This window comes from Entelurus aequoreus, linkage group LG01 (genome assembly GCF_033978785.1).
Source record: "Entelurus aequoreus isolate RoL-2023_Sb linkage group LG01, RoL_Eaeq_v1.1, whole genome shotgun sequence".
In the NCBI taxonomy this organism is placed as follows: domain Eukaryota; kingdom Metazoa; phylum Chordata; class Actinopteri; order Syngnathiformes; family Syngnathidae; genus Entelurus; species Entelurus aequoreus.
Window position 1 is genome coordinate 85,662,646 of NC_084731.1, and position 17,811 is coordinate 85,680,456.

Sequence of the window (17,811 nt, forward strand, 5' to 3'; positions counted from 1 at the left end):
AATCTTACGGTACATTAAACATATGTTTCTTATTGCAATCGAAGAAAAATATTGGCCTTAAATAAAATAGTCAACATACTAGACAACGTGTCTTTTAGTAGTAAGTAAGCAAACAAAGGTTCCTAATTTGTCTGCTGACGTACACAGTAACATATTGTGTCATTTATCATTCTATTTTGGCAAAATTATGAGGGACAAGCTGTAAAAATGGGTTAATAATCCACTTGTTCATTTACTGTTAATATCTGTTTTTTTTCTTGTTTCAACATGTTCTCTCTACACTACTGTTCAAATGTAATAATCCCTTATTCTTCTGTTGTTTGGATACTTTACATTAGTTTCGGATGATACCACAAATTTAGGTATCGATCCAATACCAAGTAGTTACAGGATCATACATTGGTCATATTGAAAGTTCTCATGTGTCCAGGGACGTATTTCATGAGTTAATAAACATAATATACATTTTTAAAAAAGGAAAAAAGATTGTGTGACGATAAAAAATATCGATGTTATCATAATAGTATCGACTAGATACGCTCCTGTACCTGGTATCATTACAGTGGATGTCAGGTGTAGATCCATCCATGGCGTTTGTTTACATGGTGACGACGGTGAGCTACGGTGTGTAGTGAAGCATGTTTAGCTATTCCTCGTCCTGCAGTGATGATACTTGTAAGAAACGTACTTTATTCGTCGCCATGGAGGCGAGGATTAGTGATTTCGAAGTAGCTAAAACACTGCCGGCTGCGAATGGACGTTAGCCGCTAGCTAGCTAGCCATATTTGAAAGGACCTCTTCCTGCATTTCAGTGTTATAACTTCACTTTTATCTTTAGTTTTTAGTCCAAAATGTGTCCGTTCTCCCTTTTCTGTCTACACACTGTGTCTGCTTGTAAATACTCTGTGATTGTGCGCTGCCGAACATGCTCCTCTGCTAAATAAAACCAGCAATGTCACGACGGCGCGCCGTCATGCCTGGGAACCGGTACAGTTCAAACAGAGTATAGTACCATTTTTGATTCATTAGTACCGCGATACTATACCAGCACCGGTATACCGTACAACCCTAGTTTATATGGTCATTTAGCTGCAAAGGTAGCTACAGCAATACTGCTACTTCACATTAGCATTTTTACGTCACTTGAAAGAACTTAACAGCAAGAGCAGGTGTGAGTATTGATGTCAACAACATAGCAGTCCAGCAGAAACAAACGGAAAAGCACAATGGATGCTAAACCACCAAAAAACTAAGAGAAATTGATGCCAAAAAAAGGTGACGGGAAGTTACCAATGCAATGTCTAAATTTATGTGTTGAAATGGCATTTAAAATATGTCTTATCGTTTGTTTGTTTTTTAATAGTCTTGTCCTTTTTACATAAAAAGTATGTGTTTTACAAATAAAAGAAGAAAAGATGAGTGAAATTGGCATGAATTTTGTGCGTAGGTGCGTATGTGTGTTTGTGTTAGGGATGCAACGATAAACAGTATTAATGATAATCGCAGTAAAACTCTCGACGGTTAGTAATACCCTTTAAAATTATCGAAAAACAATGATTAATAACTGCACTTTGATAAACTCCCGGACTCGCTAGCTTAAATGCTAACATGAAAACAAGAGACATTGGCATCTTTCTTTTTTACAAATGACATGCCCCCATCTAAATGTATATAACCACGTTGCTGTCTGAGCAACTGAGCTATTTAATTGTGTACATTGAACCTGCAAGCTGTGCTGTCTTGGTACAGAGTGATCGTTCTATACTCAAAGGAATACGGGACAGAGGTGCGTTCAAGGACCGCTGAAAAGAGTAGGATGCCACAATGCCCGCCAGAAATCATAAACAATAATAATAATAGATTTTATTTCATACGCACTCTTCATTTAATTTAATCTTAAAGTGCTACAGTGCAAACCAATATTTATAACATTAAAAGCTTAACCATAAAAACATAAAATACTAAAACTGAAACCCTTTCAGTGAAGCATAAGAAACACAAAACATAAACAATAGTGGGTTTTCCAAAAGTCCATTTAGTTTTGTTTTGTTTTTTTTTTAAATAAAACTTGGTCTAAAGATTTCAAAGTGTGTTTAAGTACATTTCGAGCATATTCAACAATACCACGATAATAATAACTGTGATATGATATCTTCGTATTGTATCTCCAGTGTGTGTGTGTGTGTGTGTGTGTGTGTGTGTGTGTGTGTGTGTGTGTGTGTGTGTGTGTGTGTGTGTGTGTGTGTGTGTGTGTGTGTGTGGATAAAAATAATACACAATGATACATAACGTTACAGGGATATAAAATTACCTATTTCAGCATATATATCTGGGTTTGTTTGACTGACTGTGGACACTGACACCTGTGTTCCAGCAGCTTCCAATTCATTGCAGACCTGCTTTTTGGTGGTTCTCGGTTGATCATCTTGATCGTCCTGACCAATTTTCTCTCAGCAGCAGGTGATAGCTTGCGTTTTCTTCCTGATCCTGGTAGTGACAAAACTGTGCCATGCACTTTATACTTACTAACAATTGTCTACACAGTTGCTCTTGGGACCTTATGCTGCTTTGAAATAGCTATTTTCTGACTTGTTAAAGTCAATGATTAGTTTTTTTCAGATCTGTGCTGAGTTCCTTTGACTTTCCCATTGTCGCGTTTGTAACCGAGTCTAATGACTGCAAACGGCAGACAGATGCTGAGAGCATCCTTTAAAAAAAAAATCACATGCACAAGCCTCCTGGCCAATTCTTTAAATAAAACAATGATGGCATCAACCTGCCGCACCGCAGATAGCTTGCAGTCCTTTGGAACACAATGGATTCAATTTCTAATAACATTATTTACACAGGTTAGCAGTGATGATTATCAGACTTAATAGTTTGGAAGGCATACACGTCCACAAAGTGTTCAAATTAGTATATAAACTTGTCGAGTTAGAAAGTTTGATCCTATCAAAATATATTTTTTCTCTCACCCCTGCAAACGAGGAGAAAAGCAGTACTGATGATCTGACAACCATACAAATTGTTTCCCACATGTGGTGAAGCGCTATAGCAGCTGTTTCACAGTTTAAAACTGAGGCTACGAGCAAGACCGACAGAGGATGCAAATATTGCAGCTGTTTCTAATGTGTAACAATAAAATGCATTACCGCCATTACAAAATGGGCCTGCTTTCATGTTTCAGTCCCATTTGGAATGCTGGTTTTCACTGCTGGGAAACGCATCAAGAGTCAACTCACAAATGGGACAGCCGAGTGCATGCAAGAGGGGGATGGGCTATCATTTCTGCCTCGAGATCAATATGTATTTTTTTTTTAATCATATGAAACAACTGGCATCTGGTCATGCCCACGGGCTATTACAGGTATCAAAAAGGCAAGTGTACGGGAGAAAGTGTATCTGAGACGGTGTGTCATGCAGACATCACTGCAGCTGTGGGCTTATACAAAACGCCCACACACCGCTCGCATCCGGACAACAGCAGCCATCAAACACTCGCCTGAATTGAACAAATCATTATTATTCCTTTTCTCCTTGGCTGCCGGCAAATCAAAGACTGGATGACAGGCATTTTTGTTGCAAACGGCTGTACTGGATGGACATGGAGCTGCTTTTGTTTGAGGTCCTCAAGTTATTTTTCTGGCCTACACAGATGGAACATGTGCAGCTGCAGACTCAACATTAGGAGGACTGAGACTCCTTAAGAAAACAATTCACATACGCTTTAAGCAGCATGTTGCTCTTTGCTCCTGTCGACAGACTAATCCAGTGCAGTCTGCTTAAAGGTGACTACAGTACCATACTTTCAGAGAGAAGGAAAGATTTGAAACACTTGATTAAATAGTTTTTACGGTCACTTTTTGTTTTTTTGCTTTGTGTGTTAAACAATGTAGTTTAGATTTCTGCACAACAAAAAAGCTGAGCAACAAAAACTAACCATAAACAGATGGCTTGTTTTACCGTAAATTCCGGATTATAAGCCTCTGCTTTTTTCCTACGCTCTAAACTCTTATAAAGTGGTGTGGTTAATTTATGGATTTGTCTTCACTAATATTTTGAATTCAACAAATAGTTTTCAACAGACACTGAAAAGGTGTGTTATTGTTTGTACTATGGCACCATCTTTTGGTTGCGTTTGCTCACTGCAGGTGCTGCGGGGTGAACGTCGACAGTATTTCCTTCGGCTTAGTGCTTTCAACCAGAAGTACAAGTGCCGTTATGTCTTCTAGTCGCCCATAACGTTTCTACTCTACGGATTCTTCATTCTTCACTTCAAGCAACGTTTGTAAGTTTTACAATATAACTAAAACTATTCATACTTACTAAACCGTCCCATGTGTGATGTCTGTAGGACTTTTCATGGATATTTGTACGTGCTATCGTAATGTAATAAAGCTAGCGTTGTTAGCATTAGCTAATATGCTAACACATTTACGAGTTTCTGTGTTGCTATTAGTAACTTACAATGGTATTCTGTTTCTATCGTTTCAGTTTCGTAAAGTCATTAAAAAGTCACTATGGAGTTATTAAGTCTGTTTAGCTGATTGGAGAGCTAGCTTCTGCAGCTAGTGGGTCCGTGACAATGTCTTCTGTTTTGTTTGATTAGCCGTTTTACTGCTGTGTTACAAGCACAGTTTGAAAATAATTAAGGTATGCAAACAAACATTTACAAAATATTTTTGTATAAAAAACTTGTTTTACAACGTATATATCTGTGCCTCATTATCCGCTGCGGCTAATATAGGGAAAATATTTTTCTTCTAACATTTAGTGGGCGCGGCTGGTGCACACTGTAGTCCGTAAAATAGTAATGCTTCTTAAGCCAAGTCGAAACAGATAACTTCCACCTTTCTTTGCCTCTAGCTTCGGAGCAGCTTCTTACGCAGCAGGCATTTTCTTAGGCTTTCCATACCGAGTTTGGCATTTCAGGTGTCTGATGAGGTTCGTTGTGTTGAAGAGCAATGTCCCCCCCTCCCCTCCTTGCAAACGGCACGTAAAATATCATCCTGTGAAACAATGACGTAGTCCCACGCGATCTACGCCATGTTTGTTTACAATGGCCTTAGGGCAGTGCTTCTCTATTATTTTCTGTTACGCCTCCCCTCTGAATTATTTATTTGACGTCATCATTCTTCAAATCAGCCCGACTGTATACACATGTGTACATAGGTTGTATACAGTTACATTTATTGATTAAACTAAATCCACAAATTTCACACTCATGCAAGCAAGGGAAAATGTGTGACGGGGCAACTGGCAACTCAAGTTAACTGTGCAGGGATGAATCGCTTTGCTCATGGGCACCTTAACAATGGAACAGTTCTAGAAGACTAGTTCCTCTCTAGTCAACAAAACACAATCATTTTGGTCAACTGCAGGATTCTAACCTGCAACCCTTGGTTGCGCAAACCAAGTCCTGAAAGACAGACTTTTTTTTTTTTGAATGTCAGTTTCTGGTTGACGTTGCTCATCCCAGAATCCTTGTGTCTATGAGCATCTAAGAGCTGATAAAAAAAAAAACATCCCACAGGAAGAATGGTTCTGGAGACAAAGAACAACTTCATTACTTCTGCCAACAAATCAACTTGGGCTGTCTCGATACTACTTTTACACTTCCAATACGACATCAACATCGGAGCCTTGATTACTTTACAGGCCGATACCGATATTGATCGGATACAATACCAGTGTCATACATATTTTATTATTTTGTAGTGAAGACTGTTAGACCCCTTTTCATCAAGAAAAATGACTCAAACAGAGAACAACGGTAGGTTTGAGAAACACTATTCTATTTCATATTAATCGTCTGGAATGGATTTATGCTGTCTTTAAATTTAAGTTGAGTGGTAGTTGTTTTTTTGGAAACACCTAGTGGCCACGATAAGTCATTAAGTTAAGCATGACACAGTAGGTTGAATGATGCAGGCACGTTTGTAACTGAATACTTTCTAATATGCTTCGTCTTGGAGACACATCTTTAAGTAATACGCAACTATAATTATTTGATACTTGTTTATATTGATACATGTCTTGTTTTAGACTGCAGAGTACTCAATTCAGGGCACTTTAGGTCAAGCTTGTGTGCTATTGTGCTTAGCTGTTGTGTAGCTGCTAGTTCCTAGTAGCCTATAGCCTACCATGTTTACCTTTTGTAAATAAATTCACCAACATACAAAAAAAGACCAACAGGGCTGTACGCTAAGCTTTTTTTACTAAGAGCACAGGTGTGATTAAATGAAAAAATGTTGTAGCTCAGGAAAAAATTAAGAGCAGTTAGTATGGAATGTATAAAACACCCAATTTTACTATTAACATTCAAACAATGTACACAGTAACACACACTAACACACTCATACATATAAACACAGTGGTTTCATAAGGCCTAATGCAAAACTCAATTAAACATTCCTGTCCCACAGCTTTTTACAGAGCGACACACGATATCAGTCATATAAAATGACTGGCATCACATCACATGCAATTAATTATTGATCATAATGCTACTTATAGACATGCCAGCATGACCAGTGATATTGATAGGTTTTCAATGTAGTGAGTGCCCAGAACCCACAAATGGTGATTTGTATCCGTCCTTGGAAAATTCAGTGGGATCCCACAAAAAGTGGCTGTTTGCAACTTTTGTGCACATGCCTAGAGGGCGCTAACTTTCCAAAGTATTTTAAGCGTTATATCCCGCCCACATAGGGCTTTTAGCATGTAATGACGTAACTATGTCCGTACGTAACATATGCACGCGCATTAGCTTTGTGAGTTGACTGCAAATTGTTATTTGCTTTTCTTGGACTGTTTTTGTATGTATGCACACGCTCCCTGCGGTGAGTGACAAGCAAGAACGCCAAACAAATTCCTCAGACCAATTGGCAATTTTTATTCAATATACTGTAATTACTAAATATGAAGAATATGGACACTTACACAATAATGTTATGTTAAACCACTAATGGTAACATAACCTAGCCTGTGGTGTTCTTGGTATAATTTCTGTTTGAAAGATGTAATTGAAAGCAAGTTGCAAACTGCTAAGCCCATTTAAAATTATGTATTTCTTTCTAGTTCTAATATTCTTATTTTTCTAAAAATGTTGTATTGAATTCCTTAGGTGGTGTTATGTTATGTGGTTATAAGAACAGATGGATTAATTTATGTTGAAAATGTAAACTGTCACGAGGTCATGACATATATAATTCTAATTTTGTAACAACATAAATAACACCTTAATACATTAGGAAATATAAAAAAATAACCAAAATATCATTAGAAGTGCTGATTTTACCACAAAAAAACATTCTTAACCGCAATTGATGTCACTGTTTTGCTAAGAATAGCACAAATGTTAAAGTACACAAAATTATCATCTGAAAAGTGCAGATATTTGCTTGTGGTGTTGATGAGCCACAGCCTGAGAAAAGAAGAGACAGAGGCAAGGCAAGGCAAGGCAACTTTATTTGTATAGCGCTTTTCATACACAAGGCAGACTCAAAGTGCTTCACAGACAACAAAGTGAAATGAAAGAAAATAAAAGCAAAATTAAAATGCAGACAATAAAAATAAGAACAGTGCAGACGTTAAAAGTTAAAAGATTAAAAGATTTAGCTGAAAGCTAAGGTGAACATAAAAGTCTTCAGTCTAGTTTTAAAAGTAGTGAGAGTTGGGGAGAGTCTGACATCTTCAGGAAGTTTATTCCAGCTATGTGTTGCATAGTGACTGAATGATGATCTCCCTTGATTTGAGTTTACTCTTGGAACCGCTAACAGATTGGTCTCAGAAGATCTTAGTGATCTAGAGGGCGTATATAGTGGGAGCATATCAGTGATATACTTGGGCCCTAGACCATGTAGTGATTTATATGTGAGCAGGAGGATTTTGAAATCTATTCTCTGATGTACAGGGAGCCAATGTAAGGATTTAAGAATTGGTGTAATGTGCTCACATTTTTTGGTCTTTGTTAGAACTCTAGCAGCAGCGTTCTGAACAAGCTGTAGCTGCCTGACAGTTTTTTTGGGAAGACCTGCAAGGAGACCATTACAATAGTCTAGCCTACTGGTAATAAAGGCATGTACAAGTTTTTCTAAGTCTTGAGCTGACATGAGCCCTCTAAGTCTTTTTACATTTTTGAGGTGATAGTAGGCCGATTTTGTTACTGATTTGATGTGACTGTCGAAATGTAAATCAGAATCTAAAATAACCCCAAGATTTCTGGCTTTATTTGAGGTTTTCAGGGACAGTGATTGAAGGTGTTGGATGACTTTAAACCTTTCTTTTTTAGCACCAAAAACAATTATCTCAGTTTTATCTTCATTTAGTTGTAGGAAATTTTGGCACATCCAGTGTTTGACTTGCTCAATGCACTGGCACAGAAGATCTATGGGGCGATAGTCATTTGGTGATAGCGCTACATAGATTTGGGTGTCATCGGCATAGCAATGATGGTCAATGTTATTATTTTGCATGATTTGTCCTAGTGGGAGCATATAGATGTTAAATAAAGTCGGCCCCAAGATTGAACCTTGGGGGACTCCACACGTTACGTTGGTTGGTTCTGATACAAAGTCACCAATGGAAACAAAATAGTTCCTATCTTGTAGATATGACTTGAACCAGCTTAAAACTGTGCCTGAGATCCCCACCCAGTTTTCCAACCTGTCCAAAAGTATTGAGTGGTCGACAGTGTCAAATGCAGCACTGAGGTCCAAAAGCATTAATACTGAAGTTTTGCCAGAGTCTGTGTTTAGACGGATGTCATTTATAACTTTAAGAAGGGCCGTCTCTGTGCTATGAAGAGGTCGAAATCCTGACTGGAAGTTGTTGTGGCAGCCAGTAGAAGCCAAGAAGTGATTTAGTTGTTGGAGGACAACTTTCTCAATTATTTTACTTATGAATGGTAGATTTGAAATTGGTCTGTAGTTGTTGATAACAGAGGCATCTAGGCTCTGCTTTTTTAGAAGAGGTTTAATGACTGCAGTTTTGAAAGCCTTCGGGAAATTGCCCGATTTAATAGAATTATTAACTATTTGCAAGATGTCTGTTGATAGGCAGTCAAAAACATTCTTAAAGAAGTTGGTAGGTAAAACATCAAGGCAGCAGGTGGATGACTTTAGAGCTGTCACCGTTTCCACTAGAGTTTTAGAGTCTATGGCATTAAAGCTTGCCATCATTGCTGTGTTACTTTTGCCTAAATGGGGTGGTGATCCAACTTTTTTACTTGAGATATTGATGGTGCGTCTGATGCCTTCAATTTTATCAGTATAAAAGAATGCAAAGTCATTGCATTTCTGCGTGGAATGGAGTTCGGCTGGTATTTGTGTTGGGGGTTTAGTCAGTCTGTCAACGATTGTGAATAGGGTTTTGGCCTTATTTGTGTTGCTGTTTATGATATTGGAGAAGAATGTTTCTCTAGCACTTTTTAAGACTAAATTGTAGGCCTGGAGGCTCTCTTTATAGATGTCATGGTGAATATGAAGTTTTGTATTCCGCCAGATTCGTTCAGCCTTCCTGCACTCTCTTCTCTGGGCTGTTACAGCAGCAGATTTTCTCCAGGGTGCCTTTTGCTTGCCAGAAATCGTTTTAACTGTAACAGGTGCAATGATATCTATGATATTCACAATTTTGGAATTAAAGTTGCTTACAAGATCATCAGCATGACATGGGTTTAGAGGTGGTAGTGAGGAGATGGCGTTTTTAAAGAGGACATTAGCATGTTCATTTATGTACCGCTTTTTGACATTCTTTGATTCTGTTTGTGTGTCCGGGATTACAGAAATATTAAAGAAAACACAGAAATGATCAGACAATGAAGGATCAATCACAAGAACATCAGAAACATTGAGACCTTTTGTGATAATCAGGTCCAGGGTGTGTCCCTTATAATGTGTAGCCTCTTTCACATGTTGAGACAGTTCAAATGTGTCTAAAATAGTAAAAAGTTCTTTTGCGCCCTTGTCATTTAAATCGTCAATATGAAAATTAAAATCACCAGTTATAACCAGGCAGTCAAAGTCAGTGGAGATGCTAGACAATAGTTCAGTAAAATCATCAAAAAAATTTGCAGAATATTTAGGTGGCCTGTAGATAATTAACAAGAGAATTTTGGGAGAGCATTTCAACACAGCACACAGGTATTCAAATGATGTAAACTCACCGAGTGACATCTGTTTCCCCTGAAACATGTTTTTAAATATAGCAGCAACCCCTCCACCTCTTTTCCCCGATCTACATATATCAATGAAGTTATAGTTGGGGGGTGCTGTCTCGATCAGAATGCTTGCACTGTTATTTTGTTCCAGCCATGTTTCAGTTAAAAACATAAAGTCAAGTTTAGAAGTGCTAATAAAATCATTGACTAAAAATGATTTGCTATTCAGAGACCTGACATTGAGCAGACCCATCCTGATGGTGTTATTGACAGGCTTCGATGTTGGCTTTGATTTGGAGATAATAGGAATGAGATTGACCAAAGTTTGTAACGGTGACGTTGAAATACTATCACTGGGCTGATCATTAGCCTTGAAAGCACAAAATATAAACTTTGATAGTCTGCTGACCACCAATAATCACTTCTATCTCTTTCTTTAGTGGCATTTCTGTGTTCTCTTTCCCTGCTTCCCATCTCGTCAGAAGCAGCATGTATGGCAGACGCCATCTAGCAAAACAAAACAGCGGCCGCCATTTAGAGTATCAGACTGTTTGTTATTTCATTGCAGCACATCCGCTAAACGTTAAAACGCCATCATCATGAATGAGCAGAATATTGAGCAATGGAAACATGGGTTTATTTACTATCAAAGTTTCTATCTTTTGTTGTTGAACTAAAATCCGTGATGACTGGCTAGTTGTTTTGGCAGCAGCTAATCTGGCATGTCGCGAGAGCGGCGATACTGTGTACATGATGCGCAGAGAGTTGAAATGGCATCTATGGTCTGTTGACAAAAAGGTTTCTTTTCCCCAAATCTTATTCCATTTGATCCACTTCTTATGGATTTATTTTCGGAGCAAAATAAGAATGAAAGGGTTGAAATCCGTACTCGCACGAGTGCTACTTTTTTCTTTTTTCTAGTCGCACGACCTATTTTTAGTTGCAAATGCGAGTAAATCGGTCGCACTGTGCGGCTCTGACCAACCTTGTGTACTTATTGGAGAACATTTAGATGTTAACCGGCTGATTATATCTGATATTTTAGACATACCGTATTTTTCGGACAATAAGTCGCTGTTTTTTTCATAGTTTGGCCGCGATTTATACTCAGGAGCGACTTATGTGTGAAATTATTAACACATTACCGTAAAATATCAAATAATATTATTTAGCTCATTCACGTAAGAGACTAGACGTATAAGATTTCATCGGATTTAGCGATTAGGAGTAACAGATTGTTTGGTAAACGTATAGCATGTTCTATATGTTATAGTTATTTGAATGACTCTTACCATAATATGTTACGTTAACATGCCAGGCACATTCTCAGTTGGTTATATATGCGTCATACAACATACACTTATTCAGCCTGTTGTTCACTATTCTTTATTCATTTAAAATTGCCTTTCAAATGTCTACTCTTGGTGTTGGGTTTTATCAAATAAATTTCCGCAAAAAATGCAACTTATACTCCAGTGCGATTTATATATGTGTTTTTCCTTCTTTATTATACATTTTCGGCCGGTGCGATTTATACTCCAGAGCGATTTATACTCCGAAAAATACGGTAACCGATATAATCCCATACTTGTTTTTTGCTGATATGGGACCAATATTCAATATCAATAGCGGATCAGGACACCCCTATTATACCAAACCAACTATAATCTCTGGAACACAATGCTTTGCTCGACTGTGCATCACTAATGCCAGAACAGAAACATCTGGGATTTTGTTTTCCCTAGCAGGTTATTGTCGTCCGAATACAACATGACATCTGACCTGCTTGATCGGCAATTGTGCAAGTAAGGCCCGTGCAACCAGAGAAAATTTTGATTTAGTCTGTGTGTCACCATTGCATTGCTCCACTGAGCATGATATACAAACAATGAGGAAAAGACAATAAACTGGCCTCATGCTAAATTCCTAATAAAAATGAATATATCAAAATCTACATTATTTAATTAATGGCAACAAGACAATGAAGACTATCCATTGGATCATGTTTTTGATGACCCAGCTATCGAAAAGGGGTAAAGAAACTGACTGAGGTTAAAAACAGAGTGCTGCTGTCATTGCCTTCTAACATTATTTATATCCTCAGCCTCAGGGCCATCCCACTCCCTACTCTGCTCATATCCATTGATCTGGCCACAGACTGCCTTCCCCTCACGCATCTGGGCTCAGGAAAAATGGTCCCTCCCTTCTTCTTGCGACACATCCCAAGACACCGGGACTCACCACAAAGATCCATCGACTGCACTTTGACAAAAGAATGATAGTAAAGGATTTGCTGGATTGTAGAGCCTTTTCTGCGAATTACTTCTTTACAAATGCTGAAACTACCACAGCCCACTCTTGTCTTTTCTTATCCAACTCCATTGATGAGTCAGTTAGTGGAGGTGCAAGGCCATTTTCCAGAACCTGCCTTTAATTTAGCAAAACCTTAGGATGTGTGCTGATCATTACACCTATGGTGAGTTGTGCTCCCTAAGGCGACGGCTGTTCAGTGGACAGCTTATAGTATTTCTACAACAAATTCAAACAATGTACAGGCAAAATACCTCAATCGATCTGTAAGATTTGGTCATCTCAGGGCATTCAATTGATCGCAACTGGACTGCTTGGTTTGTCTTGGAAGACGTTTCGCCGCTCATCCGAGTAGGCTTTATCAGTTCCAAGACAAACCAAGGATTCCAGTTGCGATTGATTGAATGCCCTGAGAGGACATTGACCTGGATGAATGAGAACCTTCATAGACACGTAAGAATTGGTCAATTGACAAATGAGGATCAGTTTAAAATGTGCCCTGTGATTGGCTGGCAGCCAGCCTCGTGTTTACTCCTTCCGCTGTATTTATTGTGTAGCACACCAAACGCCTGCTGGCATGCAAATAGTGACTGCACTACCGAGTTTTGGGGGGGTTCGGTAAATGCCTTGCTCAAGACAACATCAACAATAGTCAGGAAGGCAGATATTATCTCCCCGAACAACTAGTTGCAAAGTTCTGTCCGCAGGCTCAAACCATCCATCCTATATTTCGTTCAGGATTTGAGCTGCTGCACACCCACACAACTTGAAATATTCAATCAATAATTAATGTTCTACGATATTCCTGTTCAGACTGCCAAGGGAGCTGGAGCTTATCCCAGCAGACTTTGGGTGAAAAGCTAGACACACCTTGCACTTGTCACGAGTCAATCACATTACAGTAGGGATGGGCGATATAGCCTAAAATCTATATCGCAATATATATGGATGACTCTATTACAATAACTATATATACATATATATACATATATATACAGTATATATATACAGAGTATATATATATATATATATATATATATGTATCACAACATTGTATTTGGCATAGAAGTGATGATAGAAAATATTTTTAAACAGGTAACAAAGGCTACAAATTTACCTGCTGTCGTATGCGATAACATATTGCGTCATTTACAGTTGTATTATTTCCTCAGAACCATTACTGATCTACTTGCTAGCAAGCTCATGTCGAGATGTTTTTGAGCAAGACACCGAACCCCTAACTGCTCCTGATGGGTCATGGTTTGCGCCTTGCATGGCAGCTTCCACCATCAGTATTCCACAAATGTGTTGTTCTTAATGTGCAATGACAATAAGAAGCCTATTCTATTCTACAAACTACTTGGTATGCTACTTCAGAGCTAGATTAGCTAGAATGTTGATGTGATGAAACATTCTAAATTGTTTACTGTGTTTACTTAGACACAGGACAGCTGCGGAGGAGACGATGCGGCGACAGAGCGGAAAGGAGGTGGCAACGTCATCATTCTCGGGTACTATGGCAGCTTACTTCGTCCCATTGAAACGACAATGCCGGAGTTTTCAGACATTCCCACTCTAGAACCAGTTTTCAAAAACATTCATTTCAGACAACCAAAAAAGCAGTTTGCATGGGCTGAAACAGTACATATCTTCACCGTTTCCACTTAAAAACAGTTCTGTAGGGACAGGGCCCTAGGTCAACATACTGTGTTGTTTCGACGCCTTGAATCTGATGTTTTGAAAACAGTTGTTTTCACAGTTGTTTTCTTGTGACAACTGACCCCCGGCTGAGTGGACAACCAGGACAGTTGTAAACTAATCAGTGGAATCTCACTGGAAACCAAATGTGCTGTCACATGATTCTTGCACATGTTCCACAATATTGTGGGTATAAAGTCACATCTAGATGTAACGGTTAATCAATATGTCGATATATATTTCTTAGTTTCAACTACATCAATCTGTGAACAGCAAGTTTGCCTTCCGGAAGATAGGTTTTATCCAACAAGTTTTTAAAAGGCAATTCATCGATTTTATCCATATTAAGAAAAAGAAAACATTGGATTTAAGACTGGCAGACTTTATATAAAGTTTAGCACTTTTAATGATATGGACGTTAAACGTTATTCAAGTCTGCCTGCCTGTGGCGTCATCGCCATCAGTCGACCAAAAAAAAAATAAAGAAGATAAATATGTTGGACAAGAAAAGGTCAAAACAAATTAGCCACAACACAAAAACGCTCAGCTAGAGCACAATTGCAAAAGCCACAACAAAGACGAACGCCATAACAATAATATCAAGCTGCACCACAACTTTAAGCAACAAAGGACGTGGCAGACAAAACTTGAAGTGACAGCGGAGCGAGTTACAACTACGGACCGACTTACGGAGGCAGAAAGTTGAAAACAGTGTAATGTATGTAGTTGTAAAAGTAAGCAGTAAACAAGCTCAACACTAAACAAACTTTTAATGACAATAAATAAATAAATAAAAATAGCTGCAGTGTGTCGGTGTCTTGTTTGAGTTTGAGTTTTGTGGGAATACAGAATTTGTATTGTTGCTGTAGGAGCACTTGCATTCAGAGAAGAGGCGCTACATTTCCATGTTTCACACATTATTAACACAAAATGTGGATTGTTACTAACAGGCTTTGATTGTCAAAGATGTTTGGTAATGTAATCTGCGATATTTATACCTGAATAAATGCTTCTGATATTCTTTACATGACATGTTGTACAAGTTATTGATATTCATATCGCTGCATGACAATGTTTTAACCTTCTCTATTTACTAAAAAAAAACAATATTCAGCCTGCTAAACATTCTGTAATTGAGGACTCAAACAGAACATGTTTTAAAAAGATATACACTTTATTTTAGCCTGACACAAAAATCCCCTCTACATTACTCAACATATGTACTAGCATTTATTTTGGTAGAAATATCAAAGATTATATTACAAAACATCTTTGACAAAGCATGATCATAATGTAAGACATGTTTATTTTGTTACTGTAGTTTGACGGGCTGTAAAATGTGTGACTGGTTTGAGAAGGTGTCTTGACACGTTTTGGCGACAGACGTGATTGTTTGCAATACAATCCTGCCTACCGTCGTTCATTTCTGCTGAGTTTTTAAGCCATTTTACTTAAGCAGTTACAGTAAATATCGACATTTTATGTTATTAATGCTAACTTTAATTGAAACACGGAAGTTAAGCTCCAACCAACTTTCACCAGGCGTTTGCTTTAGTGAAAACGAATCACGGCGAAAATTTGTCTTTACTTGACGGGAGAACGACTCGCAATGGCTTTGGCCATGGCATTTTCATATTGTACCCTTCTCTTTGTCCATTTCTGCTCGCTATTTTACCTCTTGTGGCTCAACAGTGACCAGTAAGTAAGTACATTTTATTTATAAAGCGCTTTTCACAGATTAAAATCACAAAGCGCTGTACAAAACATCTGATCGCTCTCTCTCTATGTCCACTACTTGCTGTACATATCCTACCAAGTCAGTCCTACACTGTTTCAATGTCCATTTCTCTGATGATGCAATTGTTGATGACTGAAGTGTTGATATCAACCAAACCTACCACCCCCCCTCCCCCTCCCACACCCCGGATTGTAAATAATGTAAGTAATTTAATTAGGGCTGCAACTAACGATTAATTTCATAATCGATTAATCGACAGATTAATCGATTAATAATCTGATCAAAGAGACAAACTACATTTCTATCCTTTCCAGTATTTTATTGGAAAAAAACAGCATACTGGCACCGTACTTATTTTGATTATTGTTTCTCAGCTATTTCTACATGTTGCAGTTTATAAATAAAGGTTTATAAAAAAAAAATTTTTTAAAAACTGCCTCTGCGCATGCGCATAGCATAGATCCAACGAATCGATGAGTAAATTAATCGCCAACTATTTTTATAATCGATTAGTTGTTGCAGCCCTAAATTCAATGTATATACTCTGATGAATATCTTGTGTGATTACTGTATTATGATGATAGTATATATCTGTATCATGAATCAATTTAAGTGGACCCCGTATAAACAAGTTGAAAAACTTATTCGGGTGCTACCATTTAGTGGTCAATTGTACGGAATATGTACTTCACTGTGCAACCTACTAATAAAAGTTGCAATCAATCAATCAATCCACACCCCACACCCCGGATTGTAAATAATGTAAATAATTCAATGTATATACTCTGATGATTATCTTGTGTGATGACTGTATTATGATGATAATATATATCTGTATCATGAATCAATTTAAGTGGACCCCGACTTAAACAAGTTGAAAAACTTATTCGGGTGATGCAATTGTTCACCTCAGACGCTTCACCATTTAGTGGTCAATTGTACGGAATATGTACTGTACTGTGCATTCTACTAATACAAGTTCCAATCAATCAGTCAAAAAACAGGGATGTCACTGGACACAGTAAGATTCCATCCATCATGGAAGTGCACTGGTGAGGTGCAGGGACTACCATGCAAGTTGCAAACACACGTCGGTACTCACTTGCCAATCACTTCACACAGCTCGTAGACATCCTCAAAGAGCACGTCGTCGTCCGCCATGGTCCAAAGGGTGAAAGGGGGATGCTCTCTGCAGAGAGCCCCGTTTGCAAACAGTTAAGGGTGTGCACAAGAGCTTCTAATTAATAACAGATCGTTGACACTCGGTAATGTGCACGTCTTAATCAATCACAGCGAAAAGAAAGGCAGTGGTCGCCCAAAGACTCCCAAGTTCGCCCGTCCCACCTTTAATGGGGCTGAGCGGGCTAGCTAGGTAGCTAGCGGGCTAACAGTAACCACAGACAGGACCGCAGGGGGTGGAGATTGTCCTCCTTTGCAGGGAAAAAATCGCATGCCTGGGGTCAGCATTGTTTCACCGAGTGCAAAGTACTTGACATCCACAAAGTCTTCCAGTCCATGCCGAGGATCTGAGCTCCACCGCGGAGCTAAGGTGGCTTTGAAGACGCTTGACTTTCTGGGCTCCTGGGCTAGCTGGAGATGGAATGGCCGGTTGGTTGCGCCCAGCACCTCAGACGCTTCACCCCGCCATAACCGCCTCTTATGTATGGCTAATCCAACCTTCCCGAACCCAAATGGAAGACCTCCGCGTTCATGTCAATGACAACGCCGCGGCGTGAGCCTCGTGTGTGTTGCAGAACGTTTCATCCGCCGCTAGTCGGATGCTGCTCCCTCCGAGTTCCACAAATCTGTCGCCCAAGAAGCTGGTGAGCCAAAATGGCGTCCGAGCGACCGCTCCATGTGTATCGTTTGGCTGGCGTTAGAGCCAAGATGGCGTCCGCGAGGCGTC

The 17,811-nt window shown here is 38.8% G+C and overlaps 1 protein-coding gene across 17 annotated transcripts in view; it reads right to left on the bottom strand.

Annotated features, from left to right (window-relative positions):
- Positions 1–17,811, bottom strand: part of LOC133658117 (peripheral plasma membrane protein CASK-like) — a 115,304-nt gene extending 97,493 nt beyond the window's left edge. For 4 of the 17 annotated variants that reach the window (XM_062059851.1, XM_062059761.1, XM_062059769.1 and 1 more), the window contains exon 1: positions 17,008–17,810. In XM_062059851.1, the coding sequence (XP_061915835.1) occupies positions 17,008–17,066 (59 nt within the window). In that variant the 5' untranslated portion in view covers positions 17,067–17,810. Of the gene's footprint in view, positions 1–17,007 lie in introns of all 17 variants that reach the window. The other 13 variants (XM_062059860.1, XM_062059806.1, XM_062059816.1 and 10 more) reach the window with 7 other exon arrangements.